The 19,929-nt window shown below is 36.5% G+C and overlaps 3 protein-coding genes across 9 annotated transcripts; 1 reads left to right on the top strand and 2 right to left on the bottom strand.

Annotated features, from left to right (window-relative positions):
- Nucleotides 1-254: 254 nt before the first annotated feature.
- Nucleotides 255-3,733, bottom strand: LOC105662559 (uncharacterized). 3 transcript variants are annotated; one of them, XM_076540171.1, is made up of 10 exons: nt 3,284-3,733; nt 2,988-3,173; nt 2,835-2,893; nt 2,604-2,753; nt 2,400-2,486; nt 2,001-2,101; nt 1,726-1,906; nt 1,455-1,590; nt 1,152-1,371; nt 255-1,036 (listed from the first exon to the last, which is right to left on the bottom strand). In XM_076540171.1, the coding sequence occupies exons 2-6, from the start codon at nt 2,993-2,995 to the stop codon at nt 2,088-2,090; spliced, it is 318 nt and encodes a 105-aa protein (XP_076396286.1). In that variant the 5' UTR covers nt 2,996-3,173; nt 3,284-3,733; the 3' UTR covers nt 255-1,036; nt 1,152-1,371; nt 1,455-1,590; nt 1,726-1,906; nt 2,001-2,087. The 3 variants fall into 3 exon arrangements, with proteins under 3 accessions (XP_076396286.1, XP_076396285.1, XP_076396288.1); XM_076540170.1 differs by having other exon boundaries at nt 2,168-2,486; nt 3,284-3,731; XM_076540173.1 differs by lacking the exon at nt 2,400-2,486.
- On the top strand, nt 334-14,683 carry LOC100877436 (uncharacterized). Of its 5 annotated transcripts, none has more exons than XM_076540163.1 (11): nt 334-688; nt 4,278-4,376; nt 10,579-10,808; nt 11,038-11,603; nt 11,691-11,991; nt 12,063-12,564; nt 12,636-12,794; nt 12,970-13,145; nt 13,221-13,427; nt 13,486-13,509; nt 13,618-14,683. In XM_076540163.1, exons 3-11 carry the CDS (start codon nt 10,694-10,696, stop codon nt 13,695-13,697), a joined length of 2,130 nt encoding a protein of 709 aa, XP_076396278.1. In that variant the 5' UTR covers nt 334-688; nt 4,278-4,376; nt 10,579-10,693; the 3' UTR covers nt 13,698-14,683. The 5 variants fall into 5 exon arrangements, with proteins under 5 accessions (XP_076396278.1, XP_076396275.1, XP_003703511.2 ...); XM_076540162.1 differs by lacking the exon at nt 334-688 and adding an exon at nt 3,867-4,156; XM_076540161.1 differs by lacking the exons at nt 334-688; nt 4,278-4,376 and adding exons at nt 9,419-9,540; nt 9,663-9,794.
- A 1,264-nt stretch (nt 14,684-15,947) lies between these two features.
- On the bottom strand, nt 15,948-19,724 carry LOC100877734 (ADD domain-containing protein 1). Its single transcript, XM_003703465.3, has 5 exons — nt 19,583-19,724; nt 19,412-19,504; nt 18,382-18,543; nt 18,071-18,308; nt 15,948-17,992 (listed from the first exon to the last, which is right to left on the bottom strand). The coding sequence occupies exons 1-5, from the start codon at nt 19,650-19,652 to the stop codon at nt 15,985-15,987; spliced, it is 2,571 nt and encodes an 856-aa protein (XP_003703513.3). The 5' UTR covers nt 19,653-19,724; the 3' UTR covers nt 15,948-15,984.
- Nucleotides 19,725-19,929: the final 205 nt, after the last annotated feature.

Raw genomic sequence — 19,929 nt, 5'->3', positions numbered from 1 at the left:
ATTATATATATGACATACTATTGTTTTATTGTCCTAACGTAACCATAAAGTAAATATATAATCATATTATTATGGAAGTCAGAATTAAATTAGATCATAGTTTGTTTATAACAGATAATGGTGTACAAATTAGAAAAATTTTACTGAATTCTAGCAGTTGTTCAAATGATGTTCAAATTCTGTAATGAATTCTGTAACAGTAGCACTAAAAGGTTTATCATATTTTAAAATAGTTGTGCGTTCATCAGCTGAACTTCCTCCTATTAAAAAATTTTTAATACAATAGTTTTCTATCACACAAAATCATCTGCCGTTCAAAATATTCGTGACAAAAGAACAGTTGTCGTAGCAGGGACCGTAGCAAAACGTCGTCCGCGGAGCGTCTTCCTTTACAAACGAATGCTACCTAGAGCGACATAGCCTGGGGTATTAAAGGTGCACGAAGGTGTTGCAAAGATGGGTTGATGCTAGAGAGCACTCGCATTGACGTTTACGCGCGGAGAAGCGCGAGCCGGCGTGCAGGGGAGTCGTGAACAAACCGGGACGCAACAGTCGCTCACCAGACTTTGTGCTGGAAGGATCGTAGGAGGTATGGTTTCGCGCCTCCGTGACATTTCGTGACTTCGACCCGGGATACCTGTTACAAACGGCAGCCCAGAAGCAGCGTGGTGAAGTCCAGTAACCTGGGGTAAGTGTTTTCAGTCATATTTCCTTTCATTATCAATCATAAATCGCAGTGACCTGGACAGCAACCCTTTCAATACACCGATCGAACTATCTGGGTACACGCGTACCATGTACCGTCGATTCTCCCGTTCCACTCAGATCTACGTGACCCCGTTTTCGTCTTAAATCATAGCCAATTGTTTTTAACGGACGACATCCTCCATAGTGAACTTTTTGCGCAACCGGTGGCCCACGGTGGAGGGTTTTTTGTGCGTGCTCTTCTTTCGATTAATTGCGCAACGGGTTTCATTTTAATTGACAGAAAGCGGGATCCATGATTTACGTGAAACCTGGTTTCACGCGCGTACACCTAGAAAGCTAGCGTTTAATTATTCACGATTATATTGTCCCCTGTTACAATGTAGCTCTAATCGATTCGTTATAACTTAATTGAATCTGAGTGTGATTCTCAGTTACAAACGTACTGGGAAATCGTACGAATGAGTTTAATTGGGTTATAAGACGATTTGTATTAGCGTGCCTAACACATCATTCCTCGTGTTTATAATTGTTCCTCTTTCTCCCTCAAGCGTCTTGCTGTCCCCGAGAGATGGGTTATGAATGGATGATTGTCATCGATCGAAATTTCTATGATGGTAACGCTTCGTCGTGAGGATGCCACAATTTATTATGATCACTTTACGCCTATAAGTGGCATAAAGTATAATTTAATTAATTTCATGATTCAATTATTGAACATGCTGTAGTCAAGAGGAAAGTTGGTATACCAGTTTCTAACTTGCAAAAATACAATTGAAAGTGAAGTGGCGTCATGCGTAATATACAACGACTATACAAATGATCTTGTGAATACATCATCCTCCACATTTGCTTAATGATCCTTAGTTATGGTGATGTGAACTGCTGATAATAAACATGAACATTTTTCAACCTAATAAAAACTGAATTACGTCGTAAACATCATTTGATATCAATAAGGTTTATGACAGTATTAGGGCGGTAAGAAAACCTTGAAAGTACATTTGTGGTCACCCATACCTTCTTTTGACTCGAATCATTCTCTTTCCGTGCAAATCGACCAACGGGTGTAAACTGTTTCTGTGATTGTGAGCACGAAATACACTACGCACCGTCTAACAGAATTTGCAGAAACCGGTTTCGTTCTTTTTATAAAGATGATATCGGAATCGATTTTGCTCGTTCTAATTGAATTCTGACACTGCAAAAATTATAGCACCAGTATAAGAACGACACATTACTATATGTGGTATTAATTATTAATAAATATAAATGAAAATAATTTGGGTCTTCACCAAGTATCTGCTTAAAGGTGTTCGCAAAACTTTGTCATAGACGGTTTAAAGGAATGTTCTTTTCTGAAACTGGCACATACATTTTTATCAACAGCTGAAATCTGAAACAAAGTTAAAAAACTGCTAGGTATACTTGTGTCACTCTTTGTCTAGAAATTCCGTCTGACCTTTGTGATTTCGTATCGACCCGGTACCATTCGGTTCCAACGATAAAAATCGCTTTAGGAGCGCATGAAGGGTCATCAAGTTTCCTCGTCGCCGGAAATCGTTGGAAATATCAAGGACAGAAAACATGGTTTCGAGTCGGGCGGAAATTAATTTAGAAAATGCAGTTCCCCGACGACTGGTAGACTACCACGACGGGTTACGTTCGATGGTTATTAATTAAATCTAACTCACGGCGTTGAACTTTCCTTCTTTTTTTGTCAATACTTTTGCCGTTAATTACCGGACTGGTGTTTGCAATTCTATTCTTGCCCCTTCGCACTATGAAGAAGACGGATATCGTTGAATTCGCGGTAACCTTATACTTTCTCAACGGACTTTAAAGTTTCGCTAGCCAGCGTTAAATCGCGACTGGTTAAATTTATGGAAATTTTATACCTTGAAACGCGAGCGAAGGTAACTGTGTTATCGTTTTGTATGCAGTTACGGTAACATTGCTCGAAAACAGGCTGTGATTTATGTGAAAGAATGAATTATACAAGCGTCCGCGGTTAAAAGTTGCAACGCAGTTATATTCATCTGTAACAACTGAATTATTACAAAACATTATTATATGTCACATTAATGCGTAGAATTACAAGAAAATATTACAAACACTTAATACTTAACGTTTTAATGAGATTCCTTCTTTTACATATTGCTTTTCATTTTGAAACATGGCTGTCGACCTTTACATAAAATAAATGTAAATATTTCCTTAAATATTCTGACGCGATTAATAAACAATTTTTAAATCATTGAAACTTGAAGACTTGTTTATACCAGTTCATATTCCAAGTACCAGACAATTTTTAATTTAAAAAACTTTCATAGTCGTTGAAAGCGTGAGCCGTATAGTTGGACACTTTAAATGTTTCTTTGAACCTCTTTGTACTTCTTCCTTGTTTGTCCACGCTTCCGGAAGGGCGATCTCAAAACTTCAATTTAAACTTCACGCATTAAATTACGCTGAAACAGACAGGAAATTCAAAAACAAACTTTTGATTATTCAATTACAGCGTTCAGACAGAGCTTTAAAAAAAAGAAAACAGGAAATACAAAATGCATTGTATCATAACCTTGCTAATTACACGACTCGAGTAAAGGGCTCGGATCTGATTGCCTCCAAAACCGTTCGAGATATCGAGATATCGTGCAGGCTCTCGACGGTGCAATTTTCCAGATAGATCAACTCGAATGAGTAGCTTCTTATCGATTACCGTTACCCGTCGAAAACAATCGACCGGTACAGTACAACGAAAATTCGTTATTATTCGATGCTGTCAGCGAATGCGATTTTACTTTTACCGTCGATGCCGTAATCTTCGACCCACAGAAATTCTTTGAGAGTTCGTTCAAGCGGATGACGATACCGTACGAGTTCTTCCTCGTTTCTTTTTTCAACGTTGCGTGTCTCCGTCCCGTTTTCTCGTTCGCGCGCGCAATAAGGAACGCTCGAGCATCGGCATGGTTCCGTTATCCGTGGTAAATACATGCCGCGCATCCTGTACGTTTTGCTCCCGGTGAAAATAAACAATATTATACATATACATGGCGAAGTATGTACTTACGTTACCGATCTGATGCTCTGTGTTCTCGAAAATACTGCTTGATTTTGTCTCTACTTTACCTGGAAGTATCCCGTATAACTTTTGCCGCGCTATTTACCGACTGTGTATATACTTGTCACTTTATCGATGATTGATGTCAGGTTAGAATGGCGCTCAAGATTTTTACTCAGGATGCGGAACAAAAAGAGGAGTACTTTCGATAATGGATTATAGTGATTCGACAAACACTCATACGTATTGAAACAATTGTGATAGTCAAACAATTCGATACTTTTAATACAAAATGGTGTTACTGATATTTTTGACGCAGGTAGATAAATGTTTCGATACTTTTTTTCGATGTCACATGACACCTTAGTATCAGTTTCACAATGTAGACCCGTAAGTGTAAAGAATATCGGTTATTTGTATTCTATATTTGAACCGATTTCTAAGAAATCATTTAATATCTATTCATTTTTAGTTAGACTGTAAAAGTCTCAAGTAGATGGTTATATTGCAGAAGTTCGTGGAATCAATCGAGTGGCTGATGCACATATTCGAAAAAGGCGGTGTTTGCTGTAGTTTCATAACGACCCTCGAAGTTCAGCGAACAACGGAAGTACGTTTTCAAGCATAACATTTCCGACTGTTGTATCAAGTATTTTACAAAATAAGACGAAATGAAATGTAACCAAAAATTTATTGATTTTGTAATATGGAGACATTTTGTCTGCAGAACAGGTTCTCCCCTTGAGACATCCAAACCATCGTGGATTTAAGAAATAACCTAGCAGAAACTCGACGGGAATTTTTCGAACAATTAAGACACATATAGCCTGGAAAAACCAGCCACCACGTAACATCTGCGTCAAAAACTAGGAGCATCAAATGTGTAATCACCGTGTACACGGGGAGACGGTGTCGCAGTCGCGTTGTATTTCAGTCATATCTGCATAATATGCTCTCGAAAACCCGCTCGCAGCTTCTTGCACCGTCGAGAGGGGTGTGCAACACCGTCGAGGGGCAGAGAAAACCATCAATCCAGGGGTTGAGGGATAGGGTTGATGGGGTTGAATTAGACGTTAAGCCACGAAGGAATAATTCGAATCGATCGTGAAATCTGTCTCGATTTTGTGCTTCTTTCGCTGCGTAGGTCTAGCCGTGCAAATTGAAAAGAGAGCATGCGCTCTTTGTTAGAAATCAGACGTCCTCAAAGCGAGGTTTAGAACTTGAAGATATTGGAACTTCAGAATCCAGTGACCTTGAAACTTTGAAAACTAGGACTTTTGGAACTTCGAGACTTCGGAATTTACGACGGTCTTTGAATCTCTAACTTCGAAATTTTAAAATATGGGATTTGTGGACTTTGAATAATATTGCATTATAGAATGTTCGATTCAAGAAAGTTTGGAAGCTGCTATACATTCTGGACCCTTGTTGGAATAGACAGATAATCCATACAGCTCTTCGTCTAACATCTACGAGTTTCAGTCTAAACGCCCTCAAGGATATGCGTTTAACTATTTCAGTTAAAGAGATATGCGCCATTTGCGGTTGCAGTGTACTGTATACTGGCAAATTTCAGGTCTCGTAACCGTTGTTTGAGGCAACTGCACGAACGTGGTCGGTGATTCAAAACATTTCTCAAACAGTTATTTCAATCTTCTAAATCAATATTTATCAGTTGAGATCATTTGAAGTTCATGAATGACGCAGTTTCGGATATTTTAAGCATTGTTATTTTTTAAAAATAGGTAACTTTATTTTAATACCGATAAAAAGTGGCAGACTTTTAATTGCAATTCACTTCTGCAGGCTACAGTTAACACCTCGGGATTTTAAAACATCTGCTTAAACTGGAGTTTCATGATTCGCGTCTGCTGCATTTCTTCCCCTTCGATGAGAACAGAAAATGTGAAACCATTAGAATTTCCGGTGGAAGCAAGTTCCATGCTTCTTCTCTCGTTATCTCGAGGTCTTATGCTTCGTGTTCGTCCGACACATTGAACGTACATTGTTAATAACAGGTTAACGAAAAGTAGTAATTGTTCTGCGATCAGTAACCTTAGTTATAGGTTACCTATAATTATAAAGGATTCTACATTGCTAGCTGCAGATAAAGTCAGTGTTAAGATTCTTTGCACAATAGATTTTCAATCCAAAATAATTACTATTCTCTTTCAAATTTATACTTTGAAGTTTCTACAACCTTTGATAATATTTCAGGCTATAAACTAGGACCCTTGAGAAGATAATTTTTATCAGGCATCAAAACGTGGATGTTATCAACTAAAAAAGTGAATTAAATACTACGAAGCAAGTGGAGGGTGTCTGCACGCGACAACAACCCCCGTGTGAAAAATATCACGTGTGCCTACCAGGCATTGCTCTAACACAACAGTCTCTAGAATTGGGTTAATGAAATCATGGAAAAGAAGACCCAGTAGTTCCACGCGTGTTTGTCCCCAGGGATTTTCGTGTTAAACAAATTCTAATTATCAACACGTTAGATTGTTACGTGCTATTATTTCCACGCGTTTGTCACGTGTTGGTATTTTCACGTGCTGTATCGGCACGCGATTACCACGCGTTGTATCACTTACTTTTAGTGATATTGTTCTATCATAGGCAGACAGAGTAACAGAGTTCCATTAAAATCCTACAAGTTCGACACGATATTCCAAGTGAAAAAGTCATTTTCCTTGCTGGTATTCTTATACTGCTAAGACACGCCATTACGAGATTGAACAAGAGACAGACGCGGATGAATATGAATATCTATCGCGTGCTACCTTGTAGGGATAATGGTTCGAACGTAGAGCACGAGTAAACGGTGGTTTCCTGTTCCACACAGGAAGTACTTTCTTTTTAATATCGTCAGAAATTAATAAGAATCGAATTTTTCATTCTTTCAATGAATTTTTGTTAAAAACAGATTTCTTGTTCGTAAAATATTCATCAAAATTTAATCAATTCCAGACATGGAAAGAAGCTTTAAAAGAGCACCAGAAACGCGACGTGGCCGACGCAATTAAGAAAACAATGCGAGAAGCTTACCCCGAAACAATAATTGTCCGTTCTGCAATTGTTCAAAATTTTACTTGGGAACTGCATTCAAAAGTTCAAAACAACATCGTTGAAGAGTTTGGAAGGGAAAACAAATGTCTGCAGATATTTCACTAGTACAAATTTTAATCCTGAGAAATGTCATATAACACGTAGGAGTTATAACACGTGGCAATGATGTAATGATTCCCAGTTATTGTCTTAAGTTAGCATAAATCACATGGTGAGATTTAAATATACTTTCTGACGGAAGACATTCACTCAGAACTCATTAAAGAAGCAATTATTTAGGTATTCGTAACAAGGTCTCACGAGATACGGCCACGTTAATTGCGGTATCATCAAAACGGGTAGATATCAAGGTATACGGTGAGAAGGTTGACGTAATCGACAACCTGTTCTCGATGACGTAAGGAACTAGTTGGACGGAGGACACCCAGACACCGTAACTGGAGAAAAATGTTTATCTCTGTATCCATTTCGGATAAAAATAGTGATCCTTTCGACTCTATTTTTTCGCATTTTTACACGTTCCTCCATTTAATCAAGTTCGAACATTTTGAACACTTTTGTAGCTGGACTAACATTGAACACTTTTGTAGCTGGACTAAAATGATGAATTACAGCAGAAAGGAATTATGAATGGTATCCCAGGACGTTTGTCGAATTGAAAACTGGACAGGAACTCTATGGTCTACGATATTTCAATTGTGGCCATATTCATTATAGCTGCATAATCACGATCACCGCTTCCGTTCCCGGTAATGCGACCTGACAAACCATTAAATGAATCTCGTCTGCTAAAATGGCAATGTTCGCACGTAACTATTTATAGTCGGCTGAATGTATTTGCAATTGAAAAGAACACGGTGCGATTTACAGCGCGAACAATTTGCACGTGCGACAGCCTTTGTGATCCCCATAAAGCTTTCCCCTAGAAACTCCTTATCGGATTCGCTGAACTTGCGCTCCTCTTTCTTCCCTTGTTACAAATTGTTTTCTAAATGCTTGTTAAAGTGAACAAATGATTACCAGACTGTGAAGGCTTGTGTTTATTCATACATACGATATGTCATACATGAATAATTATTTAATTTTACATGATGCATGAATAATTTTTTCTTTTCATTTCTAGATTTATACAAGTATCTTTTCTTTAACAAGATATCAGTATCTTATATCCTTCGAAAGCTGCAGCAATTTATTCGTGTATCGGATTTTGTCGTACCGCGAATTTCATGTCGCATTTTCTGACAGCCAGAGAAGAACACGATTGGTATGTAGCAGATCCTCCTAACTCTGGTGAAAACATTCGAGGCTTCCCCGTGACCTGTCGTCGTTAACCCAGTTAGTCTTGCCATTCTAGTGCACGCACTCGTTACAGGCTCCACCGCATTTATTCCTTACTCGAAGTCTGATTGCAAGATAATCGAAGAGCAACTTTGCTTCATGGAATCGCAATGGACCGAATTGGAACGAAGGAGACATGATGCAATATCATAGTCAATGATTTCTGATTGGAGTTAAATGCAATGTGGATTCTCTCAGAAGTGTGGTCCTCGAGCTTATGAACTCTTTATAGTATAAATTTTTGATATTCCATCGATTGAGATCGAATAAATTTTTCGCTACTCAAAAATATAATTCGACGTCAGATTGGCATCTGAAGCAAACCACACATCTATTCGCATAAAAATAGATACGTGTTCGGTTCCCGAAATACAACATTGTTATTGTTCATCAATGGCCACTGGAGAATTTATTGCTATCCAAACGTTGTCGATAGAACTGCACGCTCAACGATGTCTTAAGTTCCAAAAGATATCGAATTGATTGGATTAACACATTAATATTCGTTGGAAAGCTTGCATTGATTAACACGCATTAAACGCTCACTAATCGGCCAACTTCCTGATTTTCTGGGTCATACGGGGTGAGTCAGCTAATCTGGCGTTATAAATCAATATCCCAGGAACTAGATTTGAAAAAATCTCTAAAGCTTTACAATGAATAATCCTTTATCTGTCGCGTCAGCAATGGTGTCGGTTTTCATTCAAATTTCTATGGATTGAAAGAAGACTATCACAAAAAAGATCTATTGGTTTCCATTGAGATTCACTGAACTTTACGAAACTTCAGTAGACAAACTTGAATAAACAAACTATAAAAATGTCTCGTACTCGAATCATTAATGAAAGTATCTGAAGTTGAACTTCGCTGGATTCGATTCTGGATTACAAAGAAGGGGAAGAGAATTATAGGGGTAGTGAAGGGTCGTAGCAATGAGAACCGAATCGTTAAAGCTTGTACAAGTATCACGATAATTCACGTTTCCTTCTTGAAGGCATTAAGACGGCTGCCGGTCTCTCGTTACATCCGCGACAGAGGAGGACGATTGAACGAAACGGGCGGACATTTAATTATGAACAGCCGCGTAGGAGGAGCAGTGGAATAAGCGTGAGCTAGGTGACCGAGAATGCCGTCATCTCGTGATTCCTTCGCGACAATTACGTCGTCACGTAATCAGTTCAACGGAACGGAGAAAGACGAGCCCTGTGTGAACAACTTGCTGACTATAGTGATTTTTATTTGCAGCTGTAAGATCCGAAGGCAACAGATTAGACCAGAAGATAATTTGAAGCATCAGAACCATGATAGCTTTACAGACTTTTATACTCTGAGATCTGTTTTCAAAAATATCAAAGTTTAAGCCCCACGTAAGTCCCAAATTCTAAAGCCTTGAAGTCACACTTGCATCCTTAAAGTGGCTAACCACAAGTATCTCGATATATTGCGTACTGTAAATAAATCAACTCAATTGTAACACCGTCCTGCGCAGATCCCTATGACAAATTGATGTGCAGCTGCATCGAATATATCTCTGGAGTGCGTTGCATTGATCTCGGTTGCGAAGATGTACATTCCTCCATTCACGTGATGAACCCATAATATCTGCACGACATATTGAACGGTACATGAGCTTTTGTTACACAGAAGACTACATCAACACGAAGATCTTGAAATGAAAATGAGGAAGTCGCGATTAGATGACGCGTAGTCTCGAATGATATATATTACGAGATAAGTAGGTTAACGTTTTGTAACACAGATTAGTTTTGCAGAAGCATTAGAAATTGTGTAATAGTCTTGAACCTCACGTAGAGTTTGAGTCAATGAACTTGATTGAAAGCACACCTGTTAACACCAACATGTTAACTCGACTCTATTGTTGATGATTCTTTAATGACTGGCGGTGGGAAGAACTTGTTCACTTCACTTAAGGAGTGGTTAATGATATTGATTTAAATGCGATGTAGGTTTTAGAACATTCAAACTTTTGAACAATACAATTATTTTTCGGCAAAGACTGCTGAATAATTCGACGTAAAATCATAGGGTTAAATTTGTATGTACAACAAGCGCTGGCCATCACCATCTTTGGTAGGAGTAGTGATTTGCGAGTCGGGGAACGCTTCCGGAACAGCGAGCATACGAATTCGTTCGACTGATGATAAGCGACTATTGTCGGCTCCCGTCTGAAAAGAGAAATCCGGATGATTGGTCTGCGTGAATGGAATGAAGTAGCTTTGATCACATTGTCATTTTTCGTGTTTAAGTGCCTATAACGATAATAATATTAATTTATATTTTTGAACTCCTCTGAAGAATTATGACTTCACAAGCTTTAACTATATTTTATGTTTTTAAATCGACTATATAAATTTTATTAATGAAGTTATTTTTATTCTGTTTAGATATATGTAAAAGAATGGAGGCAACAGGAGATCCATCGGCGTAATAGACACAGGAGTTGTCCAATGTTTTTGAATCATTTGTACCTGATTCTGAGAGAAATACAATACATTCACGATGACGATAACGGCGTCCACGGAGAGGATGGACACGACGAAGGATCTTCCGAAAAAAAAGTTCATCAACATCAATCTTTTATCTCTGAAGCTTTTACTATTCCTCTTTTTCGGTGGTAAGTTTTGATCAAGCGACGAATCAGTAAGCAGTCGAATATCTGAGCACTCGAAGACTTTAACGCGCAAACAAGAGATGTTGCACGAGAGCTTAGAATTCCTTTCTTGCAAGTCAGAAGTTTAGAAATTTCTTTGAAAAACACTTAGTTTAAAAGTTAATCTACCGATTAAGCCTGGTATTTTGCCTACAAAACAGTGATTAATTCTCGCTGCTCACGTATGTTCCAGGAATGGGTTGCCTCTTCCCCTTTCTCCCTCTTCACATGACAGAAATGGGACTGAGCATCGAGCAAATACGAATGGTTTCAATGATCTCTCCAGCGATAGCGATACTGGGACCTCTGATCGCCGCCCCAATTGCAGACAAGTTGGCCGGTCATCAAGGAAGAAACGATAAATCATCGACCGGTCGTTATCTCAGAGTGATGATCGCCATTGCCTGCATTCTGTCTGGCATTTTCTACGTTTTTCTACTGGTCATACCGTCTGCGAATCTCAACGAACCATCAAGAGAGAAGAGACCAGCGTTGAAGTTTAATTGTGATCAAAAAGGGGCGTTGGTGCTTCAGAAAAGATGCAAAGATCAGACTTGTCATAGATGGTCTGACGAGAGCAGAACTGGCCCGTTGCTCCTTCAAAGCTGTAACTATGCTTGTTATCCCATTGGATCGAAACGATGGTACTCCGACGAAAACGACGAGTCCATTTATGGGACCACCGATTCCGTTTTGGGAGTTCTCGATGGTAGCGGGGACACTAGTGTGATCCCTCTTGAAAGCGAAATGTACGCTCAGGTGAATATCTGAATGCTGACTTTAAAATTGTATTGTGTACAAACTAAATTCACAATGTACAAACTTAGAAAAGAAAATGTGTTATAGGAACAAGAAGAGTTGAAAAAGATTAAGAGATTTGTGACACTCGATAGTGAGCCTCCTCACTTGTGCTTTAAAGAAGCTGGCAACGTTATTTGCCACGTTTACACCGAATACTCAGGTAATTTGGCTCTGAATGCGACACTGAAGCAAGCGCTCAGCAGCGAAGGCGAACAAGGGTGGTGTGCCTATCCCTTGGCTGAGTACTTTGCTTGCCGTATACCTCCGGACTTGGAAGTTAAAATGGCGGAGGTCTCTCAGAGTTGTTCTATCGAATGTGACTTAGTTGATCCTTACACTCTTCCAGGTAATATAAAAAGAATGTCTGCTTAACTAGGTATCATGCAAGATAAGATAATTTAATAATTTCACTTTCAGACAGCGTTCTCGTGGAGTACATGTGTCAACAGAATGAGAATTGGTCTCAGTTAGTGTTCTGGACCTATCTGGCCATTCGATCAACGGCTGACATTTTCCCAACAACAGCAGTAGCTCTAATCGATGCTGCCGTCGTGATAGCTACCAGAGAAACATCTTGTGGACGCGGCGATGTGGGTCGTCAGTTGGCGTTTGGTTCCCTCGGTTTTGCTATCTTCGGCTCCTTAACCGGCTACCTGAGCACTTTGATCGAAAATTTGACCTCTTTCTGCTATCTGCCGATCTGTATGCACGCTATAATGATGCTGTTAACTGCTGTGGTAGCACTTTGCGCGAACGGCATGCCTCTCAGTCCACCAGAATGGTGGTGGCACACTAGAAGTGGCATGCTTGCGCTTCCCATGAGCGCTATTAAGAGATACGGTAGCGAGACTGCCGCTCTGGTGATAGTGCTAATTGTTATGGGAACATTTTGGAGTGCTATGGACAGTTATCTACCTCTGTAAGAATGTTTTCTTTTGGTTATGTTTCTTTATGTATTTGTGGAGTTTACATATGTACTGTTTCCTTCAGACATTTGCAAAAATTAGGAGGTGACGAACTGCCCATTGGAGTAGCAATGACCGTAGGAGCAGTACCTGCATTCCTATTCCTCTGGAAGTCTGAGCATCTCGTTGATTATTGTGGTCATAGTAATCTTCTTATCACTGCCTTTACCGTGTACATTATTAGGTAGGTAAGTTTTATGCATAACATTATTGTACCCATTGGCGTAACTAGGATATACGAGACAGGTTACCTAGATGGTCCTACTTTGAATACCCTGGTTCCTACCTGGTTACACTAATAATTAGTTATATAACATGATTTTTTATGAACCATAATAAAGTTCATTTAAAATTTTCAGGTTTACTGGTCTAAGTCTGATCGCAGAACCCTGGTGGTCTCTAATCTCGGAGGCCTTTGAGGTTTTTACTCTAGGTATTATGTGGATTACTGCCATTCTGTATCTTAGACATCTTGTCCCGCGTCATTTAACCGTGACTGCTCAAGCACTACCTGTGATTGCACATTTCTGCGTTGGTACGCATTCTCATACAATTGTCCACCCTGTTAAGTTTGTACATTATTATAGCAAGTACTTCGAATCTGATACAGGTCGATGCATTGGAGCTGTGATTGGTGCTTACATCAATGTCGATGACTCTAATATCGTTGCCTCGCTTAGATTCGTTTATCGTTGCATGGCAGCCGCAGCAGCTGCTGTCTCTGCACTGTACTTCATCTTGTATCATGGCCTATTGAAACCACGGTGTCATGCACACAACATACAAGGCCCTCGACAACCGCCTACTGTTGTACAAGGTAAATAAATTTGCTAATATATTAATACAAGAGAATAATAAATATTTTATCATACAAGCTGCCATTAAGGAATATGAATTGAGTAAGTACCAAGTGTATGAATGATTTCTTAAAGTTCTGTATTATGAAGTTAACTTTGATCTTATTCCCTGAATATCTTATAACCTGTTACTTTTGATTTTGCACACAGCAATGAACGGAAATGGGAGTTACACGCCGCTCAGGGTCTACCACAACGGCATGGGCAGAAAAGGTCAATTTCGTTATTGAAGATTTAGGAAAAAAGGAAGTGTTAACGACACTATAAATGTTACGTTACGGTGCTAGTGATTAGACTATCATTGTTATTGCGATTAAAAAAAGAAAGTCATCATTGTTATGCGACACGTGTATGAAAGTACGTCTCCAATGTGCAGCTTTAGCGTTTCTCCACCATTTTATCGGAAAATTGTCACTCTTTGATACTATCATTGATTTCCTTTTATACAATTTTCAAAAATTAATTTACTCAAGTGTACTTTAGATACTAGCTTTCCTATTTATTGGTGCTGAAAGGAAATTGAAGAATTGAGTAAATGGAAGTACTCAAATCAACTCATACTTTTTATGTACTTTTTTCTTTTTATACTTAAGTGTTTAGTTCATCAGCAGTGACTAATTGGGATAAGTTAGGTGCCCTTTGTAAATTTGAGCTCTTAGAAATTTAGAATTTGGAATTTTGGGGACTTAATTATGCCAATGGTCATCGAATAAAAACATTAATTATTGTAAATAGTTCTACAATTATATTTATAAATTAAATGAAACCAAATCAGATTGTTTTTTTTTTTAGTATTATACATTTTATTCCGAGTACTTCTGCCTAAAAATATAATGTATACCAATCAGTCACTATAGCGGCTACTAATTATAATACATTTTATAATACTTTTTTATTCTCACAATCTTTGTATTTTTTACAAGTACACGTATGCGGTTCATAACGTCGCGAAAAGCTACGAAATCGTTTCGTAACTTTTGTTTTTGATCTTTTGTATATCTCGACTGCAACCACGTAAGTGTTACGTGTTTGAAGTGTGTTTTTAAGAAGAAAATTTCTACGGACCTGTTGTACCTATCTAAATACTGAGAAATGTTCGTCTCTCTATGTAGGATAAGACTTTACTTGAAAGATAAAAGGAAGTAATATATTGATTTCTGGGGTCAGTGTGTGTGTATACAAAGAAAAGAAAAAATAAATGAAACTGAAAAAAATATGAATTTTTGAATTTAATATCCCAATTGAAATAAACAAGAAAGCATATCAATAAATTTCATTTTACACTGGGTATTACTTTTATATTTAAAAAACTATGATTCTAAAAGTGCCTTTCTCTTGCAGCTTTATTTCTCCAATGATATTAACGAAAAAATATAGAGGACAGATTACTTGAAAATTAAGAAGGATTACAGAGTTGGACACTTTTACAGAATCTACGTAAAGATAACGATACTCAACTATTTGTAGTAAATTTATTTTCTAGACTTAAAACTATGTTCAATCATCAGATAAATTTACAATTATCATACAAACTTTTATTTACCTCGATTTAAAATTGTAGTATTAGACTTGGGACGTATAAAACAATAACCATCAACATTTTTTATGGTTTTCTTTTTCATCAATTTTGAATGTTTATTTATTCACATCTATCATACGTCTATTATCTATATGAATGTAGATACAATATTAAGTATTTTTTATAAAACATATTTATGCAAACGTCAATCGTGTTTACATATAAGTATAGCGATAAAATTTTTTCGAACAAAAGTTTTCTTCTATGTTCACAGTCTTAGAAATTAATATTAGTGACAAATGAAATATAAAATGTCATTATAAATAAATGTCAGATGGAAAATTTCTACAATAAATGATCACTAACAAGCGCGGAAATATTAAATATTATTAAAGAAACTAATAAAACTTTGTACATAACTTGTGTTATACAATACATTGTATATATCAAATAATTGTTACTTTCAACTATATTTTTCGTATCGCTATCGAAACGTGTATATGTTTTATTTATTCCCAATAAGTAATATTTAATAAGTTAACAAAATACGTTCCAATTTTTATGAAATGTATATCTATTTTAGATACTTAAAAATATTAAATATTTAGGTAGGAATCTTTTTAGAATGATCAATTATATAAGAATTACATCAGTAAATTTGAGACATCAGTAGGCAATGCTATCATTAGGAATTCATGTACGACAATAACTTCATTTTCAGGAGATTCATCTCGTATGTATATAAAAATGCAAGAAAAAGAATTTTTAATATGGAATAATATTATAACCTATGACTAAATACAAACAGAAACATATGCAATGGAGAATTCCAAACATTATTAAAATCAACATTTACTGATGTTAATTTCTTTCCTAAATAAATTTCTAAACCAATACTCGCATATCTGATTAAAAGTATATAATAAGATATACGAATGTTAACGAAAAATCAAAACTCTAATTAAACTTAAAAAAATTATTTAATAACTATCATTTAATTAATCTTCAAGAATGGTACAATCATCTTCGTTACTGCTTTCAATTTCTACTGAACTGCTATTAGTCTTACTCGGACTCCGTTCGTTGTTTTCCGTTATATTTAGCACAGAAATTTCATCACTAGCTGAAGAATGTTTTTCAAATTCGCCAATGGGTGTAGGTTTATTTTCAATAGTCTTTGTTCCATCTAAATTATCGTTCATGCTACTAACCATTTTTACAAGATCATCTACTGCTTTGCACGTGATTGAATTCATTGGCCGAATTTCAGAAGATTCAGTGTTACTATCCTTTATAGTAGAAGAATCTAAATTACTAGTACTTGGAACGTCTGATTTGTCCATGGTTTCTAGCATTTCAGAAATAAATGGAGAGTTGGCCTCTATTAGATCCTTCAACGGAGTCTCATTTGGATCAGGTAAGTTTTTTGGATCCTGCACATCTTCATCTTCCTCTGTATTTTCCTGTTCTAAAAATTGAATAAAGTATTCTTCATAATTTCTGGATGGCTTCTTCGAACTGCTATTCCTTTTTTCATCCACTTTACGCAATGTAGAATTTCTTATACATCTATCATAATCTTGTAATTCAACATCATATATTTGCATTGATTTGTCTGATAATAAAATCGAATTGTCACCGACAGCTCGTTCTACAGTATCTTTTTTCTTAAAAAACTGCATTTCTTTTACTATATTTGTGCTAACGAATTCAGACGGGTTCGTGTCATCTTGTGTATCTGTGTCTGAATCTGAATCTGATTCATTAGTACAAGTCATATCTAAAGGTAAGTCTTTGCATCTATCCTCTTGTCTGTTTTCATTAGAGGTATTACTATTTGCCGATTTAGCAGCACAGGCTTTTAAATGATGCGTTTTCCACCTGCTATACTCACGCACTATTCTATCATTTATACATTCCAATTGAGTAACAGCATCACATATTTTACGATGAAATTGTTTAATCATAGTACGAGCATCGATTAATTTATGCTTTTTAAATTCTTCTCGTTTCGACGCCTTAAACAAATGTTGAAGATCAGTTTGTAGACTTGCTAAAACATTATCAACTTCTTGCCCATGTGGAAGTATTCTTTGATTTAATGTTTTTTCTTTAAACTTATCCGAGATCTGTCGCTTTCTCATATTATGATCATCTTTCGAACTCACAAGAGCAACGGGTACTACAATATTTTTTTCAACTTGATTTCGAGAAGCAGATGAATTCTGTGGCGCTGGATCAACGACTGCTACATCTTCTGGATCACTTTCAATTTCTATAACACTGGGTCTCGGTTTTAAAAGCGACGTTTGTACCTCTGGTAAGGTGAAATGTGATCGATTCAATATGTTCACACTTTGATTAGGTATGGTAACCATTGGGACTGGTGTGTAAGGCATTGCCTGATACAGATTCATTTGATTTATCTGATTCATTTGATTAATTTGATTTATTTGATTCATCTGATTCATTTGATTTATCTGACCAGTGACGTGCGAAATAGGTACGACCGAAGATGTAGGATGTAAAAAGTTTGGTGCTGCCACAACATTCATAACAGTTGCATTGTACATTGTTGGATGTTGAACAATAGTGGACTTCACTTTGTGAAGCAATGCAGTTGTTTGATGTGAGGTAATTGAATTGCTTGTGTTAACTGTAGTAGCATCATCGCCTTCAATCAATGTTTGTTCACATGAAAGTAAGGACGGTAGTATTTCACTGTGATGTAAATAACTATCGTCTGATGATGTACCATGTGACCTATCAGGTACCGATACGTTGCTGCCATTAGGAAGTCTTCCTCTTCCGCGACCCCTCCGCCTACGTTTTGACATCATGGCCGAGTCTATTACTTTTGGTATATAAGTTTCGTCCTCTTCCTCCGAATTAGACATGGTTCTTCGACGTTTTCTTTTCTTTTTACGCGGACAACATTTTGATTCGTCCAAATTCATTTTGTCGTCTATTTCGTTCTGGGTTAAGTTGCAATTATTTTGTAGTAACCTGAAACGTTACATTATTAAGTTTAGGTATAAACTTTATTAAAACAGTAAGTTTTCATTTTTGAAAGCAATTGATTACCTATTCATTGTCTGAATATGCTGAAGCAGAGCCCAACAAGTTGCTCTGGCAGTATACAAATCTCTAGGATCACAAACAAAACATCTCCACTTTTCATCTGCCTCTATCTTTTTCCTTAAAATTGGATCAAAGTTTCTTCTAATGCATTTGTTACAAAAAGTATTACTACAAAATGAACAGCAATATAAATTGCCACCATTTGCACACCATCTACAAAACATGTCTGTGGCATCATCACCTGTAAAATACACATCATATTTCATAAGTAGTGAAAGCACTTTTTTTTATATATATCTTAATAATTGGAGTACCTTGCTCAAAGGTGCCATCTCCATAAAAGTCTCTACATTTAGCACACAATAATGTGTGCAAAATAGGATGTTCAAACATGTTATAAGATTCTGATGGTGCAGATCCAATATGAACATCGCATGCTGTGCAATGCAATCTTTTAAACCGTACTGCTGATACATCTGAGAAATATATGCGAATTTAAAGAATTAGTTACTAATAAACTGTAAATGTTTATACATTTATGACATATCGCAGTTTATTAAGTATACATTTGTCTGCAAAATGTACAGATCAACAGTCCATAGATTATATAACTTAGACCCATCTCTGCAAATAAAAATCAACCAACATTTTTAAAATAACTGACTTAAACATGCTAATACATTCAAACTTTTTAAATGTATAATATGCAGAAAATGTAGTGACATCTATTGATTACAAGAGTTTACTATAAGTCTTTTTATAAAGTTCTGCAATACAACTCCAATACATTTTTAATATTACCACAACTTATCTTGTCTAATTACTAAAACTCAAATAAATATACTACAATATTTCTGCAGTTTTTTCATTTGGTATAAAAATAAGTTTAAAGAATACTCCATATTTCATTGATAACAATTTCAAAACTGTATAGATGTTGGTTAGTTTCTCATTTCTCTACATTTTACAGACTTTAATGTATTATAAATGCATAAACATGCACAATCTACTTGTTAATATTAAATAATATATATCCTTAGCTCTATTAAAATGTTGTAAAAAGATAAAAAATCAAAATTTGTATGATCGATTGAAAAGCAACACATCTGATTAGATCAATAAATACTTATCTCTTATATATCCAAGATTTTCATAAATATAGTCTATAGTATAATTTCTTTTTTATTGTTTTTTCGTTGCTCTGCAAGCTCACATAGTTTTTTTTCGCGACAAAAGAATGATACAGAGGAAATGTGTCACACAGCATATCAGAAAATGTTAAGAACTGGCTCATCAAGGAAGAATGAATGATAAAAACGAATTAATGAAACGCGAGGAGCTCACCGCTGCCGAACATAAGCTTGTAAAAACTGTATTCCTCCTGGGAAATAGGTGATGGAACATTTGTGGTGCTTGGAAGCATCTCTCTGGGTGTTACTGAAATACAAAGTAGGTTAGACACGGTGTCTTACAACGATTCACATAAAACTGTCTTGTGAAATTCTTCGATCACACCATTCTCTTTGATGTCCACTTCTTTTACTTCGTCCACTTGGACTTCAAGCATACTCGAAATGTCCATCATGATTACGTTCTTGAATACAATTACGTTCAATATAAGGTTTCAAAACACAGGTTATCGCACCGCCATTTTCATGTGATTGCACCGGCCTGAAATTTCGGGGGAAAAATCCTTCTGACGTTCGAAAGAATATGCGTCAAGAAAAATCTGTTCGCTACATATTCAAATATTAAATAAACAAATAAATTTAAAGAAACCACGAAATTGTTAATAATACATTTTGTAAAGAATGACAACTTCTATCAATCCCTTTCCAAAAATATATATTCTTAAAGTTTTT

The sequence above is a fragment of the Megachile rotundata genome, chromosome 15, assembly GCF_050947335.1.
Source record: "Megachile rotundata isolate GNS110a chromosome 15, iyMegRotu1, whole genome shotgun sequence".
In the NCBI taxonomy this organism is placed as follows: Eukaryota; Metazoa; Arthropoda; class Insecta; order Hymenoptera; family Megachilidae; genus Megachile; species Megachile rotundata.
This window is presented reverse-complemented; position numbering and strand designations above follow the sequence as displayed.

Excerpts from the sequence above, each read along its gene's own strand:
- LOC105662559 (XM_076540170.1), bottom strand. Across the intron at positions 2,754-2,834 it reads AGAAGGAATCTCATTAAAAC|TTGTTACAGATGAATATAAC; the intron begins GTTAAGTATTAA and ends GTAATAATTCAG. Across the intron at positions 2,487-2,603 it reads ACCTTCGCTCGCGTTTCAAG|TGCGAAGGGGCAAGAATAGA; the intron begins GTATAAAATTTC and ends TCTTCTTCATAG.
- LOC100877436 (XM_076540163.1), top strand. The coding sequence starts at position 10,694 with ATGACGATAACGGCGTCCACGGAGAGGATGGACACGACGAAGGATCTT. Across the intron at positions 13,146-13,220 it reads GATTGCACATTTCTGCGTTG|GTCGATGCATTGGAGCTGTG; the intron begins GTACGCATTCTC and ends AATCTGATACAG. Across the intron at positions 13,510-13,617 it reads CATTAAGGAATATGAATTGA|CAATGAACGGAAATGGGAGT; the intron begins GTAAGTACCAAG and ends TTTTGCACACAG.
- LOC100877734 (XM_003703465.3), bottom strand. The coding sequence starts at position 19,652 with ATGATGGACATTTCGAGTATGCTTGAAGTCCAAGTGGACGAAGTAAAA. Across the intron at positions 19,505-19,582 it reads AGTGGACATCAAAGAGAATG|TAACACCCAGAGAGATGCTT; the intron begins GTGTGATCGAAG and ends TTTGTATTTCAG. Across the intron at positions 18,309-18,381 it reads AGATGGCACCTTTGAGCAAG|GTGATGATGCCACAGACATG; the intron begins GTACTCCAATTA and ends TGTATTTTACAG.